General features: G+C 49.5%; 1 protein-coding gene across 5 annotated transcripts; it reads left to right on the forward strand.

Moving 5' to 3' along the window:
* The first annotated feature begins 61 nt into the window (after positions 1-61).
* Positions 62-16,546, forward strand: nup98 (nucleoporin 98 and 96 precursor). 5 transcript variants are annotated; one of them, XM_048982582.1, is made up of 34 exons: positions 62-345; positions 1,524-1,630; positions 1,844-1,939; positions 2,541-2,588; positions 2,925-3,107; positions 4,256-4,395; positions 4,524-4,631; positions 4,769-4,949; positions 5,058-5,227; positions 5,311-5,451; positions 5,555-5,684; positions 5,803-5,895; positions 6,030-6,170; positions 6,276-6,409; positions 6,854-7,041; positions 7,176-7,292; positions 7,458-7,735; positions 7,957-8,070; positions 8,158-8,296; positions 8,394-8,571; positions 8,670-8,846; positions 10,039-10,305; positions 10,548-10,695; positions 10,895-11,321; positions 11,522-11,754; positions 11,843-12,112; positions 12,722-12,879; positions 13,127-13,267; positions 13,520-13,680; positions 13,784-14,005; positions 14,101-14,342; positions 14,429-14,580; positions 14,938-15,049; positions 15,138-16,546. In XM_048982582.1, the coding sequence occupies exons 2-34, from the start codon at positions 1,552-1,554 to the stop codon at positions 15,338-15,340; spliced, it is 5,571 nt and encodes a 1,856-aa protein (XP_048838539.1). In that variant the 5' UTR covers positions 62-345; positions 1,524-1,551; the 3' UTR covers positions 15,341-16,546. The 5 variants fall into 5 exon arrangements, with proteins under 5 accessions (XP_048838539.1, XP_048838541.1, XP_048838542.1 ...); XM_048982584.1 differs by having other exon boundaries at positions 63-345; positions 1,518-1,630; positions 10,548-10,674; XM_048982581.1 differs by having other exon boundaries at positions 64-345; positions 1,518-1,630.
* Positions 16,547-16,633: the final 87 nt, after the last annotated feature.

A 16,633-nucleotide genomic window follows, 5' to 3' on the forward strand; every position in this document is an offset into this window, starting at 1 on the left:
GCATGGCCACTAACAGGTTGTAACGAGCTTGGCCCAGTCGAAGCCTGTTTTCCGCTGGTTTGATTGACGTGCTGGCCGTCCAGTTACGGGCGGCCGTTACGCCGCCTACGTATGTTCACGACGTAAATTCCGAGTATTTTTCCTTTACTTGTCGCCCGGCCTAGTTGAGCGAATTACGCAGTTTTCCCTCCTCGCTTGGTTGCGGGCGAGAAGCGGATATTGACGGCCATATTTGACATTCGATTCTGAACTCTGATATTTACCTTCTTTATTCTTACGGTAAACCTGTGCCTGAAACAATCGGAGAAAGGGCGATATTAAACTACCACAGCAAGATTAAATACGGTGAGTTTCCGCGGCGTGGAGAAGCATTTTGCTGGGTGCATCGCTAATGTTGTTGGCAATGCTAATGCTAGGTCGGACGCTTTTAAAACGCAAAACGTATGTTTATTTGATTCGCGTTTGCGACCAGTAATTCTAAACGGTACGTTCAATAATTTGTATTAATTGGAGTTTTTCTAGCTTTGCTACATTGACTAGATAGAAGGTTAACATTAATATCTGTTGGTCAGTTACTTTACATCTATCAACCAGTGTGAATTTCCCGGCTAATTTCTTCAGCAAACTAGCTACTGTGTTTCCAGACTTTAGCCTCCGATATAATCCTATGTACACGTTATCTTAAGTTATGTTTCAAAAATGGCCTATTTATTTTTTTAATACCGAAGGATGATGCCGGGGTTGTTTTTCCTAGTAATAGTAGCTAGTTGTAGCAGCGTGCCAAGCTAACCACGTCATTAGCTTGGAAGGTTAGCCCGAGGGCTCAGCTAGTCATTGGGCTGATTTCGAACTGGTTTTGTTTCGCTCTGGTGTGAATGACACAGTTTGGACCCGAACAGGCGCAGCGGTGCTTGATTTAGGGTTTCGACGTTTCCGAAGCTTGAGTTTATGTGCTTTGACTCGTTCGTTTGCTTTGCTATCTGACTTGACTCAGGTAGGCCTCGCGCGTTCATTTCTGGCGCCTTCAGATGCCTGTATTGTTTATGCTGTTATATAGAAAACTCGCAGAATACCACGTTTGGCTTTCTGTAATGCGATAGGTAAAGGCGTTCTTCACGGGATGGCCGTGTGATATTGAGATTCGTTTTCGGAGCTGTCGAGGACGGTTTAGCTGTCACTGGTTGATGTTCTCGGTTCGCAGGTTAATGTAGTTAATCAACCAAACGTGTTTATGGATCCAGCGTCTAAAACGCAACTGGCGTCTTAACTCTGTGCGTTCGAGATGACGTGACAACGTCTTGTATTCTAATATTTGAGCATTTCTAAAAAGTCACGAACTGGTGCTTTGACCAAATAGAGTACGTTAAATATAATATAGTTTTGTCGTCCTATTTTTCTCCGCGTTTTCGTGTATTGGGTAATCCGGTTACTGCTTCTCAATAGTTTTTACGTGCCGATAATTCTTGCGAAGTGGCGGCGCCTATTCAGTGTAAATTCATCTATGCATTTTTTTCCAGTTACAGACGTATGCGTTCCTGATATCCACTGAAGATGTTCAACAAGTCGTTTGGCGCTCCGTTTGGGGGCGGAACTGGAGGATTTGGAACGACCTCCACGTTCGGGCAGCCAAGTAAGTGCTCTGTCTCCGCTATTGACTGGATTTCATTTGCCTAAAGAAACGGTTTTTACGGTTGCCTGCCATAGTTTTCATTTAGGCCGGTTGTACAGCTGTATGTATTGGGTCAGTTGGATGGTCTAGCCTTGCCGTCTGTCGTAAACTGGGCAGGATGCTGGAAGTTTAGTATTCATGTTTGGGACCCCTGCTGTTAAACTTGCATTGCAGGTACAGGGTTTGGTACCACAGGTGGCTTTGGAACATCTGCGTTTGGTGCAACCAATAACACCGGGGGACTCTTTGGAGCCACGCAAAACAAGCCAGGTTTGCTTCTTGCGCTGTGATCACTGATGATCCCCAACTGCTGATGCCATAGCTGCTGAGGGGTAAAAGAGTAAAGCAGTCGGATATTTCTTCTCTGCAAGGTGCCACATTCTTCACTGGCAGTCTTTTTCCCCCCAACTTTGTACTTGATTTTTGCGTTTTTGACCTCTTCTGCTCTTTCGCACTGATGTTATCTAATCTTGTAACCATCCCATGAGCTTACCTTCTCATACCTACAGTCAACAGTTGCATATGTAACTGACATTTGTCATTGGTTGTTACTGTTGGAGCCCCAGTTGGTGAAATGTGTTAGCCAAGGAAACTGTTGAGATGTCCTTTGACTTTTACAGTTTGAAACATAACACTAGTACACAGCTGCATCCAAAAAGAACAGTTGTTCCATGAAGGAAGCTTTAAATCACTGCCCCTTTGTGCTGGCAGGGTGTCCCCACACAATCTGCACTAGTAACCTCCCCGCTATTTGTCAATGTGCCTCACTAAATTTAATCCCACATGGGGGATATTGGGTATTCCGTCTGGTGTGGTTGATCCTCAGGTTAATGTATCTAACCACACTTGTAATGCTTTACTTTTTCAAAAGTTGGGACTGCAAATCCTCAGCCTGTCTACACTGGGGCTGGTAGAGGAGGTAAGCATGGGAATCCGTACCAACAGACACCACTTGCATTTTCATCTCAGGAAAGCTTGCATTCATTTTCCATCATAAAACCCATTAGTGGTTATTGGAGGGAAACGTCCTGGGTGTAAAAGCTCAGGAAGTCTTTCCCAGGTTAGTTAATTCCCTCTTCGAACTAGAACAGAAGGCTCCGACGCTGTTTCCAAATTGCAGATTTTTGCCGTAAAGTGAGACCAAGGGTGGATTCTGTGGTGGTTGCATGCTGGGTGGCGTTGGGAACGTGGGACACCCGTGTGGCCTTGGGGCAGGGAGCTGATCATCTCGTATCTCACTGTTGGTTGTACGCAGGTGGGCTCTTCGGTTCCAGTACATTCAGCCAGCCTGTGACGTCCTCCACCAGCACCGGATTTGGGTTCGGTGCTGCTAGTGGCACTTCCAACAGCCTGTTTGGCAGTACGAATACTGGAGGAGGTGGCCTGTTCTCACAGCCGAGCAATGCTTTTGGAGCCAACAAGCCAGCATCTTTTGGCAGTGAGTATCCTGTATTTTACAGCTATGCAACTCAGGGGAAGGTTCTAATTAAAGTTGAGTCTCACCATGTTACAGTATAGGATTCGTATGGTTATGCTGTGCATATTTCTATAGCAATGGGTGACGGTTGTTCTTTTTCCATGCAAAAAATACAAGCATCATTCTGAAACGAGCAAATGTATTTCTTTTGAAGGCTTATGTCACAGCTTCCAAATTTGCACTATTATGTTCAATTTTTGCATGCTTTAAAAATGCAAGACCAACAGGATGTCAGTCTTTACATGTGTGCTCAGTTTGTTGAATAGGGTGAAACCCTTTCATTCGGTTTATAGCGCTAGCCTCTGATGGGCAATACCATTGATCTTTAAGATCAAATCCATCCAAAGTTGGTGTGTTGTATTATTTAATTTGAAGGCATAAACGTTTTAATATGGTTAAATTCAGTATTTTTAATGTTAGTGTTTAAATGAAAACATTGCTGCAATTCTCCACTAGCCTGTTTTATTTAATGACAAGAGGCATATTAAAGGGGCAGGTCACCCCAAAACCGGAAAATAGATGTTTGAGGGACTTTAGCGCTATCTATCAATCTAGATGCCTAGTTTTGTAGATATCATCTGTGGAAATGTTCTCTCAAATATGGTACGACTGAATAGCATTCTTTCTGTAGTGGTCAAAGCGCCAGAAATACTTTTGAAAAATGTTTTTTTTAAGGTTTTACATTATGCCACTTTTTTTTAATTAATCTTGGTTAGGTCCAGTGAAAAGAGACCCAACTATATACAATCAGTATCCAATAAAAAGTCAGAGAAAACTTCACTTATTTTTGTTCCTGTAGTGATAATAGACGATATTGCTGCCATTTTCTTTTGCTTATCCTGAAGTAGCCTACTGTCTGAAACTCTTTGAAGTTTAAGCGATTTTAGAAGTTGCAAAAATTTTCCATTGCTCGGTGTGAATTTTTGACACGTCAGATTTGCATCTGAACATTTCTCATATTTGTAATTTTTTTTCCCCCTCCATGTCTCATTTGGTATGAAAAGGCCTTAATCGCACGAATCTCTTGAGATTGGCTAAATATCACTGGGTCCTTAGATGCTTCTTGCTGTAGTTTTGCTGATGCCTGTTTTCATGTTTCTGTCCTGCAGCATTTGGCACCAGCAGCAGCAGTGGGGGGCTCTTTGGGACGACCAACACAACCTCCAACCCCTTCGGAGGCACGTCAGGATCCCTCTTTGGGTCCTCGGGATTCACTGCAACGCAGCCGGGGACAACCATCAAGTTCAATGTAAGTGGATGCCAGGGGAGGAGTGTGTCAGCTGTATGCTTTGACAGCCATTTATGCAGAAATTCCTCAGACCCTTTAGCGCTTATGTCTTGCTGAACGGATAGGCGTGTTGGTCTCTTGTCCTTTAGCCCCCAACGGGAAGCGACACCATGGTGAAAGGTGGGGTGACAACCAGCATCAACACCAAGCATCAGTGCATCACGGCCATGAAGGAGTATGAGAACAAATCCTTGGAGGTGGGTGTCATGACACAGCTTTGGGTTCCTAATTTTACTGTTTTTTTTTTTTTTAAAAAAAAATTTTTATTTGTATATTTTTGCTTGTGACTAACTCGCTCTGGCTTCCCCCTCATGCCACATTCCATGCCATGCAGGAACTGAGGCTGGAAGACTACCAGGCTGGCCGTAAGGGCCCCTCTAACCCTATGGCAGCTGGCACCGGTATGCTCTTCGGCACGGGTGCCGCAGCTACTCCCAGTACCGCTGCTGGTCTCTTTGGTTCTGGCACCAACACTGGCTTCAGCTTCGGGCCCAATAAAACCTCCTTTGGAACCAGTGAGTAACATTACTAGCTTGTGTAGTCTTTGCGTTTAGGATGTTGTCTAAGAAGTTTGCATGGTGTCGATGCAGAGTCAAGCTAATCCCTGTTCTGATTCGCTCCAGGCACCAGCGGTTTCGGTACGGCCACAGGTAGCCTGTTTAGCCAACCGCAGCAGCAGCCTCAGCAGACCACTAGTCTGTTCAGCAAGCCTTTTGGTCAGCCTGCCACCACCCAGAACACGGGCTTCTCCTTCGGCAACATGACTATGGGGCAGCCCAACACCAGCGGCATTGTGAGTCTCTTCGTCTCATCTAGCTTGTGTGGCCGGTTTGCATTTCTGGGTTCGCTTTGGTCTTAGGTCCTGTGTTCCCACAGGGTTTGTTTGGCAGCACGGCAGCTTCCCAAGCAGGGGGGCTGTTTAATAACACGGCAAACACCAGCACAGCTCAAGGCTTTGGCACCGGTGCAGGACTCTTTGCACAACCCCCCAATGCTTTTGGCAGTGTTGGCACCCAGGTATGTCAACATGTGCTCATATGCATTCGCCCTCCATTATTTATTCTAAATTCTACTGTCGTATGTATGTTTGTCTAACTCCTTAATTTGTGTACGCCTATAGAATTTGTTTGGCAGCAAAACCCCAGGATTCGGTACAACCACAACTAGTGCACCGACCTTTGGATCTGGCTCTAGCTTGTTTGGGAACAAACCAACACTCACCCTCACCAACAACAACACATCCACTTTTGGTGAGTCTCATTCTCCTGCCTTTCTTCATGTAGAATTAACAGGCAGATGTGCACAGTTTCTAGCATGTTCCTGCTGTATTTGCCTTCCGCATCATTTTGTGTACTTTTTCTTTATTAGGTTTCGGTGCAAATAACCCCGGTGGAGGGCTTTTTGGTAACAAAACTGGAACCACCGGGCTGGGAGCTGGGCTGGGAGCTGGGTTTGGAACAGGTATGTAACCTCAGTCGGAAGCCCTCCTACAGTATTAAGAAAAATGATTAATAGCTACCTTTTCTTGAATTTCAGTAGTCTGTAATAGGATATTAAATTTGTTGCTGTGGTCTATATTTTACTTTGCATACCAGTTGGCACAGGCCAGACCTCCCTGTTTGGGGCTACGCAGAACAAGCTGGGCTCCACTCTAGGTGGCGTGGGTGCTTTCGGGACCACCAGCTTCAACACCGGCACCGGCGGCCTGGGCTTTGGTGCCCCACAGCAGCCTGTCGGTAAATATGTCGTGTCCCCAGACCAAACGGCACTGGCATCGAGGCTGTTTCCCCCGAACCGAAGACTTTCCGCGTGCCCGTGCCTAACTGGTCCGTTTCTTCCAGCTCTGACGGATCCCAATGCTGCAGCAGCCCAGCAGGCTGTGCTCCAGCAGCAGATCAACGCCCTGGCCTACTCCCCTTTCGGTGACTCGCCACTCTTCAGAAACCCCCTGTCTGACCCAAAGAAAAAGGAGGAGGTGAGTCACTGACTGGTGCTTGAACGGCTCTGGTTGTATACATTTTAAATTGCACTGAATTCTCTTTTTGAACGGATCTGCCAGCCTTTGTGATTAAGCTTAACTCTTAAAGACCCATGTGGACCTATATGTAGTGTCACTAAAATACTTAATCTGCACCCGGAGGTTGGGCTGCCCTGTTTGACTCTTTCCTCCCAAGGTTGTTTCTCCTTGCCACTGTAGGATTTATGCAGGGTGTTATTTTCATTGGATGTTATGAAAATACGTATGTAATATGTAAATAATTCATTTGAAGTTGGTTTGAATAATCACCTCATGATTTATGGAAGAGGAAATGCATTTAAGGTCCATCTGAATGTTACTGCATGATCCTCATGCTAACTTGTTAGTTCAGTCCCATAATTATCCTTGTGTCCTTCCTTGCCTGTCTTCCTCTTATCACAGCGCCTCAAGCCAACCAATCCAGCAGCACAGAAGGCCCTGACCACGCCCACCCACTACAAACTGACCCCACGCCCTGCCACACGCGTCCGGCCCAAGGCCCTCGGCTCGTCTGGGTCCTCCAAATCCCAGCTCTTCGATGGCTTGGACGACGACGAGCCTTCCCTCAACAATGGCTCCTTCATGCCCAGGTAGGTGGACGAATCCGGCGATGGAGAGTCTTAGCGGCTTGGTGTGCTGTGGTCGGCTGTGTGCCTTTCCATTTCTGGTGAGGCTGCCTCAGGAACTGCCCGTGATCCACTTACTACTTTGCATCTCTCTGCAGGAAGAGTATCAAAAAGCTGGTGTTGAAGAACCTGAATGGGAGCAGCCTCTATTCCCCCAGTAACAGAGAGGCTGAGGATCTGGCCTCCCCCGCTGACTACCCTGAGAACGGACTTGGGTGAGTTCCATGTTTCCATGTTTGCCTCCTGCTGTTCACCCTCCATACTACACGTTAACCATGGAAATTAAGCCCTTCGTACAAATGACCTGTCCCCCATCTCAGAATTGCCACGGTTGTCCACATATTGTAACCTACTTGCTCTTTGGTGTCGCCCCAACACAGCCGCAGTATTGAGGAGGAGGCCCGTGTTCATGAGGAAGAACGACTGGAGGAGGACCTGGAGGAGGTGACCAAGTTCTACACAAATCCAATCGCCAAGCCAGTGCCGCACACTCTGGAGGGCAAGTCAAACCCATCGCTTCAGGACACCATCGCGGAGCTGAACGTCCGCTCCACACGCAGCAACGGCCTGGGCGCCAGCAGCGAGGACGTGTCTCTGGGCGATGACTCTGTGCTGGAGGAGCGTGAGGAGACAGGGGCTCAGTCACCACACCCTGCTGGTGAGTTAATGCGCATATTCAATGTACTGGTGCTTCTTAGCTAGCTGGGTTTCACCGGTACTGTTCAGGTGCAGGATCTGAACCCAAATAAAAGAATAAGTTGAAGTGCAGCACTGTCCCACCTACTGACTGTTTTAGGTGGGCTGTGATTTGTTGGGAGTCATCTGCCATGCTCCAATCCTGCAGCATCAGCCTGCTGTTCTGACTGCTTGTTCCAACAGGCATTGTTCTGCGACGTGTGGGATACTACACTATTCCCAGCATGGAGGAACTGGGCAGGATGGTGAATGAGGATGGTCAGTGCTTGGTGGAGAACTTCACAGTTGGCAGGAAAGGTATGGATTGGTCCAAGAAAGCTTTGGTGATAAGCCAGCCGTGTTTTTTTGTGTGAAGGGTGCTATGAAGTGATGGCTCTCTTGCAGGCTATGGCTCGGTGTTCTTCCCTGGTGAGGTAAACCTGACCGGCCTCAACCTGGATGAAATCGTGCACTTCCGCAGGAAGGAGGTCATCGTGTACCCTGATGACAAGGCCAAACCTCCCATAGGGGAAGGTCTTAATAGGTAAAGCAGTGTGCCACTGGGCCACTTTCCATACGTAACAGCCAGCGTTTGCAGAAGGTCGTTATCGATTTGAAAAACGGACTCCCTCTCCCCTCAGGCGAGCTGAGGTGACGCTGGATGGCGTTTGGCCCAATGACAAAACCACCTGCACCCAGATCAAGAGTCCCGAGAGGCTGTTGGACATGAACTACGAGGGGCGGCTAGAAAATGCCTCACGGAAGCAGGGGGCGCGCTTCCTGGAGTACCGGCCCGAGACCGGCTCCTGGGTGTTTGAGGTACGTTATCTGAGCTTGAGCACCAGCTATATAAGGATCACACTTCAGCTTGGCCCGACTGGTCCGGTGACTGAACTTCATCTTCTTCCCTCATGCAGGTCGCCCACTTTTCTAAGTACGGACTCCAGGACTCCGACGAGGAGGAAGAGGCCCCCCCGGCCAAGGCAGATGCCAAGAAGCAGAAGACCACATTGGCCACATTGCCTCCCGGCTTACAACATCCCCCAACCCAACAGCAGATGGCGCTGAATGGCAAGCCAGGCCCCCAGGCGCAGGTAGATGGGGTGCCTTACTGAAGCTGGGGGTGGGAGTTCATGTCCTCACCCAGGTTCATCTGTACCTGTTGGTGGCTCTGGTAGTCTTATGACACAGTTGGAGTAATATGGATTGTCATGCAATGGGAGCAATGTGAGAAAAGTCTGGAATAAGCCACCAATGACATTCTCCAGTATTGATTTGTCACTAACTTTGGGCACTAAATCAGCAGTGTAATGTTTAGTGAGAAATTAAGGGCTTAATAGCGGAATGTGTACCACATGCTTATCAATCATGAGTGCTGTTTCTGATGATAAATCCATTAAATGTTAAAGGTAATGCCTTAAATGTTTAAGTAAAAACTTGTTAGCTTGACCATTAATGTCCTGTTATTCCAAATAAATGAACACTTATGTTTAGTACACCAGTCGCATTGTCGGTCTGGGCTTAGGAATTGTGTGGTTTTTGGTTCAAGCTGCATTCCCGGATTATTCCCTGTAGATAAGATGCTGCTGGTTTTCCTTTTTACAGACGGGACATTCTAGGTCAGTGTTTCACAGCCCGGTCCTCGGGGTTGAGGAACACTGTTCTAGGTGTTGTAAACACTGCAGGTGCCTGTCACTCTTGCTGCTTTACCAATCTTACCAATCTGTGATGAAGCCGCCGCCCCTTTAATGTGCTTTCTCTCCATTTGGGCTCCGTAACCATGGCCCAGTTTCCCGCACAGTCAGGTTTTTGCCTGCTGTCCTTTTTATTGTGTTACAATTTAAGTGTAACAGGTGTTTCATTCTCAGTTGTTAAGTATAGTTGAACTTGCTGGAAACAATGAATCTGCTATGCTATCTGCGTCCTGCATAGGTTCCCCCCCCTTGGTTTTAGTGTGTTTTTTTTTTTTTTTTAAATGCATGATGTAGAGTTAATGTGGAATGTATTTATTTGATCCATGTATTCATTTGCCAATTGTTTTAAATAAAGACTACACTTTACTTTTGTCTGTCATATTTGTGTAATTGACCTTGTTTGGGTTACATTCTTTTTGGATAGTTTTCACTCTTTGTACTGACAACATAGACCTCCCATCTAGTGGTCTCTAATCCAGTCAGTCATCACTTCTGTGGCCAGATGTCTGAATTGGCCCCACTTGTTCTTTCTGTTGTAGTGCACAGGGGGGGTGGGGCGTCCGCACGCTAATGGCATTCTGTGTGTGTGCAGAGTGTGTCCGCATTGGATCTGCTGAACCGCGTGTCGGAGGTGGACAGCGACATGGCCGACATCACCCAGGAGCCTCCTCTGACCTCGCAAAGCTTGCTGGAGGAGGAGGGAGACGAGGAGGACGGGGATGACATGGCTGACCGGGCGAGTGGTCTGGAGGGGGAGCGGAGGCGGGCAGGGGAGATGTCTGGCAGGCAGGATGCCATGATGCTCTCCGCCTCCAGCCACATTGCGTCCTCTCTGGGTATCAACCCCCATACCCTACAGGTGGGGCTTCCTTTCCCCAACGAGAAATGTTTACGCAGCATTGAGGAAATATCTGCATTAAACCCCTGAAGTTTCACAGTATGGGTGGTTTTTTGAATGCGCTTTAGGTTCTGAATGGAGTTTGTCTGACTGGCTTGAGGCTTAAGCCAACCAAAACAGAGTATGGTGACATGAGGTGGCGGTTCAGGGTGATGTCATCTTGGTTCAGGGTGATGTCATCTTATTTCCCCCTCCCCATGTAGATCATGAAGGCGTCATTCTTCACGGAGGACGATGAGGGAGACCCTTTCCAGGATCTGGGCTTCGGTCGGCAAACTGCAAAGATGGAGGAGGTCCTGGACCTGGGCTCCCCCCGCATTCCGCGCTCTGGTATTCAGGGACGGGCTTCAGGTGCGGGGTGGGGGCTTGTCGTTTAACATTCCACTTTCATGTGGTGCTGAGAGTATGGGGTTGGCGGCTGATTTGCTGTAATTCTCCAGCGTGAGACTCTGTCTCCATCCTTGGTTCTCTCCAGTGTTGCTGCCTGGCTGTAATGGAGCAGACCCACCCAGCCGCTCTCTCCTCTCACCTATACTTTGTCTCCCTGTAGCTGGCGGTTTGCTGCAGTCTCGCTTCTCCACTGGCTCCGGCATATTTTCTCAGCCCCCAGACGGCCTATTCGGAAGTGTTCCCCGGCCCTCTGAGCCGTCCCGCCTCTCCCCTTGGCCCTCACTGGGACCAACCTTTCTGCTGCCCCCACCAGCCCCTGGCCCTGCACCAGATGCACCCCTCCGCACAGTGGGGGCCCGGCGCCAGCGCAGCCTGGTTCCGCTGTCCGGCTCGGTGACCCTGGGTAAGGGCAAGCTGCTGATGGACGCAGCCCTGTTCGCTGGCCGCTCCTTCCGCGTTGGCTGGGGGCCCGGCTGGACGCTGGCCCACTGTGGTGACCGGCTGGGGGGGCTCAGGGCGCCATCACTGGACTCGCAGGGGGAATCTACCGGCTTCAGTTTCCTGCCCAAGCCAGTCAAGAGCAAAACGTGAGTCTGTAGATGCTTGTTTGGGTGTTAAGTACTGCTGGATTTTGAGTGGTAAATGTCAAGATTTAAAGACGATCCACTTGGATTCATTAAGGGAGATTTTATCCTTCTTCATGCGTTAGCCATTCTTTTGGAAGTAAATGCAAATAGGGTTTTTATCGAAGTGAATCGGTCTGAAAGGGCATCACCCCATGGCACAGGATATCGGAGAGCCCTTTCAAAGTGCACCTGGAGCAGGTGCTGGGTGCAGAGGACAGCGAGTCTGAGGAGACCATGGCGCTCTTCCGGCACCCCCTAGAGATTGAGCTGAAACACTGCACCATCAGCACAGAGGAGCTGTGCCCTTTCATCCTGCCGAGGGCCGGCGTCGAGGCCTTGCACGAGTACGCAGAGTGGATGCTGCAGGTCAACGCCGAGTCAGAGGCCGTGGACGGTAAGGCTCGCTCTGTGGACGACGTCGTCAGGCAGATGTGGCGTTTCAGAAAGTGATCCCTCCACACTCTGCCCGCCCCGACTCTCAGACGTCGTGAAGCATTGGATGTTGGTGTGGACCCTGTGTACTGCCCTGTGGGGTCGCCTGAATGGCGCGACTTCAGACGGCGACCTGTCCAGAGGGTACGCCCAGCAGCTCGAGCGGCGGCGCAGCTTCTCCGCCTGGCTGTCCCAGAGTGCTTCCGGCAGGGTGGAGGAGGAGGTGGTGCGTTCCCAGGGGCGGAGCCACATGGAGGCAGTTTTCAGCTACCTGACGGGACACTGCGTCAGTGAGGCGTGTCGCCTCGCTCAGAAGTCGGGTATGTCTGACTGCTCTCTGTGCGTCAGCGCACTGTCATCCTGCTCACAAACACTGCAGTTAGTCTTTACAAAGGATTGTTTTTATTGATGTTAATCTTAGTCAGCCTGGTTTCAGGGCTCAACGTGCATTTAGACTGTGCCATCAGTCTATATGTGGTATGGAAAAGTGTGGTGATATTGTGGTACTTCTATATAATTGCGAGCAGTTTGGCAATTACTGTGTTCTCAGATGGTGTTTCTCACCAGGTCCCCTTCTTTGGTGTCTTTGGTCCCCAGTGTCTGGTTTAAGAAACGCTTCTGAAAACATAAGAATTTACTTGTATAATTTCATGAAAAACATTAATGAAATATGGTGTAGGCTGCCTTTCGATTTACGACACTCATGAAGTGTAAAAGCCGGATCTCAGCCAGTTTGACTTGCAATCCCAAGTATTGTAAGTAGTTGGCTAAGGATCCCAAATGTACACAGAAAGGAAAATGCAAAGTATATGTGGGGCTATTCATTGTTTTTACCATGGCTGAGTTATTGGCCGCATGGCGGGAAGAATCACTGGTGATTCCTGTCAGTAACCCCCCCCCCCCCCCCCATCACCTGCCCTGCTTCACAGGGGACCACCGGCTCTCACTGCTGCTGTCGCAGGCGGTCGGCTTGCAGTGCACCCGTGACCTGCTGGCCATGCAGCTGGTCGATTGGCACCGCATGCAGACGGATTCCTTCCTGCAGGACGACAGGCTGCGCGTCTTCTCTCTGCTCGCGGGGAAACCAGTAAGGAGGCGGTGTCTGTTAGTGTGGGATCGGGCTGTTTCCAGTGTGGCCCGACGCCAGCATGTAGGCTTCGAACTGTCTTGCCTGAGTGCCTCTTCCTGCCCTGGTCTCCCTGTTTGGAGTGATTCTTAGCTCACCCTGACAGATGTTTCCACACTGGAACAGCCAATGAGTCAATGTTTATTGGCTGACTGTTCAGATTTAATGTCAGATGACTTGTGCTATTTTTTTCTGAAACCCCCCGCAGGTGTGGGAGTCCACAGATAGCACCATCAATGTCTGTTCTGAGCTGGACTGGAAGCGCTGTGTCGCTGTGCACCTGTGGTACATGCTGCCCCCGACAGCCTCTGTGGCTGACGCCCTCTGCATGTACGAGGCTGCCTTCCAGGTAGGAGACGTCACAGCTTTGATCATTGAATACATGTTGCTTGTTTTAAGTCAAATAATCCCAGCACACTGCTGCTCTAAGTGAACTTGCTAGGAGCTGGATGAGTGCAGGATTTCTGTTTTAAGCAATTGACACAATGACCAAAACGTTCTGAGTTTGGGTCCTGGTTTTTGAGATGTATGAACTTTTTGCTGGGGTGACTGGACAGAGCGGAGATGTCTGATCGGTGCCCTCTACTGGCCTGTCCCGCAGGGCTCCGATGATCGCCAGAAGTACGCCTGCCCTCCGTTGCCGCCCTACCTTGACAACTGCGAGTGTGAGGTGCTGGAGGAGCAGGAGCTACAGGAGGTTGGCGAGCCCAGGAGACAGCTCTATGACATCTGCTTCCACCTGCTGAAGCTCTACAGTGACAGGCATGCCAGCCTCCTGGGGGCCATGTGCAGGGGTTTGGTGGGGGTGCTCCCTGGGTCACGGTGCCGTCGGATCTTGAGACGGGTGATATCCTCTGTCCTACAGGCACTACAGCCTACAGCAGCTGCTGGACCCCTGCACTGTCACTGCAGACCGGCTGGACTACCGCCTCAGCTGGCACCTTTGGAACGTCCTTCAAGCCCTCAACTACACCCACCTGTCCCCGCAGAGGCAGGGTCTGCTGCACACTAGCTATGCCGCCCAGCTGGAGAGCGCGGGATTGTGGGAAATGGCGATCTTTGTGCTGCTACACATCCCTGACTCTGTGTGCGTGGTTTTGTTTTGGTTTTTTTTTTTCCTTCTTGCTGGATTGTGGGGGGGAAGGTCTGGTGACACTGGCCCAAAAACATTTTGTTTTGTAGCCTTCGCGAGCGAGCGGTAAAGGAGATGCTGAACCTGCACTGCCCTCTGGTGGAGACGGACGACTCTGCAGAGAGAGAGCGCTTTCTGACAGAGAAGCTGCTGGTGCCGGTGGAGTGGCTGCATGACGCGAAAGCGACGCGCGCCCATCACGAGGGAGACAAGCATCGCGAGGCCATGCATCTCTACCGGGCTGGCCACTGGAGCCGGTGTCACTGGCTTGTCATCCAACACCTAGCCTCAGGTACAAACTGCGCCACTCTGTCCCCTATAGGAAGTGAGTTTGATTGCTCTGTCAGTCGAACTTCGGATTTTCTACATCCGTTTCAGATTGCATCATCAATGAGAACCACAACTACCTGTTGGAGTTCCTGAAGGGCCTGGAGGTGGCGGAGCGCAGTGCGCAGATCCACGACTGGGACACAGCTGGCAGGGTCTTCTTGGACTACATCAACGTCATCCAGACTCTGCAAGCCATACAGGTGTGGGGGCCACAGTGAGACTAACGTGGGCTTAGACTCATTTCCCTTTAAGTATGAAGGGATTTTTATATTTGCAGTGCCTTGGGATACTGCCCCACACAGGCAAAACACGATAACTGCGTATTTTTATCAGAACTAAGCTATGACCGAAATTGGGTCTCTTGGGTTCTGTTTTATCTTGACAAAATGCGCTATAATTTACCTACATAATACGAAATGAGTGGACGGCTGGACAGTTTCAGTGCCAGCATGGCTGTGAAAAGCTGAAGGACAGGCCACTGTGCTGCCCTACAAAGCGACCCTTTATTTCCCACAACGCATTGCGTGTTTGTTCTGTGGGGAAATCCCATTTTGCAGATGGAAGGCCCCGCATATGAGATGGAGCAGCTGCACACGGAGGTGACGTCCCTCTGCGGCCGCATCGAGCTCATCCCCTGTGCCACAGCCAAGGACCGGCTGGCTCAGTCAGGTGGGTTGGGGGCAGTGGGCCCGGGCACCTGCTCGGCAGTGGAGCCGCACCAGTCTGCCTGACTGACCTCCTGCGTCTGTCACCACAGAGATGGCAAAGCGTGTCGCCAATATCCTGCGGGTGGTCCTGAGCCTGCAGCAGGGAGGGGAGCCTGGTGCGGATGCCCCTCACATCCCCTTGCGCCACCTCGCACCGCACATCGGTCTGCTGCCCATGCCTGAGGATTACGCCCTAGAGGAGCTGAGAGGCCTCACCCAGTCATACCTCCGTGAGCTCATTGTCGGCCAGTAAAGTGACCGTATCCTTAAAGGGCAGGACTCTGTTTGCCTCTGGTGCCAGTCAGCTGCACTAAACCCACCGAGTGACTGTCAGGGTCCATGGATCATACTGGCTCTGGTCTGATTTAGACCAGAGTTTGAGCTAACAGGAAGTAGGGGTGGAGCCTGCCTGTTTAAAAATGACTTGACTTGAAGCTTCACTATATTCATTTCTATTGTTATATATCTTTTTGTACTTTTAGAGAAGGGGATAGATGTGTTTAATAATTAAACTACATTTTCCACAATCTGTACGAGCCCTTTACCTGTTTGTGTTTGCCCTGTTTAAAGGGACGGCCTCCAGTTCCACCTGCTCATGTATCAGTGTTCGCTGGAGTGTCTGACGGCAACGTAGCGCTGTGTCGCTAACTTGTAGCGCTCACTCTGGCTACATACCTCTGCGCCACAGTCTTCTGATGTAATATTCTGTTTGACAGATTTTCTCTAGTCTTATTTAAATGGTGTGTGTTTCACTGGGGCGACATCCTGCATTTGACCATCGCTGTGACAGGAAATGCTATGAGTGTGACATACAAAAAGTCTAGAATCTATAAAAATGTACAAGCAGTAGAGTTTATTTTTGTAGCTCTATATTCTCTGCTTAGGGGTTGTATAGATGGGCGAATCTAGAACTGCTTTAGGGTAGGAGATATTGGGGGGGGGGGGGACTCTGACATGACTTTAGTCATCTTTTGGACCTTTTGTATTTGAGTAAAATTTACAATTGATTCTTACAAAAATGCTTTTACAAGAATCACAGCTTTAAAGTCTAGCATTTTCTACTTGCCTCCTGTATGTGCTTGGCAATGCCCCCCCACCAAGCCCCCCTACCCTGCTATAAGCTGTGGCGGTCTTCATCAGCTGCTTCCCCCAGAGTCCGAACAGAAGGGCATCTTCATCCATTTTGTGGCTGCTGTGTCCCTGGCATGTGAATCCTTGTCAGGCTGAGGTGGGTCCTGCTTCACAGCTGGACCTGTTGACATGGGGTGTGTGTGTGTGTGTGTGTGTGTAGGTGCTTCCTAATGTAAATGCTGTGTTTTACGGCTCGTGCTACAGCTGAGGGACAGCTGTCCTCCAGCGACTGTGCCTTCTGGTAAGAAAATCTGCTCTGACTGTCTGCATGGTTGTGTTTAATGGCGTTTTTATGAAATGATTTAATAAAATGGATGAATCTATTGTCTCCCCGCCTGTCAGTTTGCACTAATCAAGCATTGGTGTGTGTTAAATTATAAAACGAAAGACGTGTGGATACTGTCATGCATGTCCA

Source organism: Brienomyrus brachyistius, chromosome 18 (assembly GCF_023856365.1).
Source record: "Brienomyrus brachyistius isolate T26 chromosome 18, BBRACH_0.4, whole genome shotgun sequence".
Classification (NCBI taxonomy): Eukaryota; Metazoa; Chordata; class Actinopteri; order Osteoglossiformes; family Mormyridae; genus Brienomyrus; species Brienomyrus brachyistius.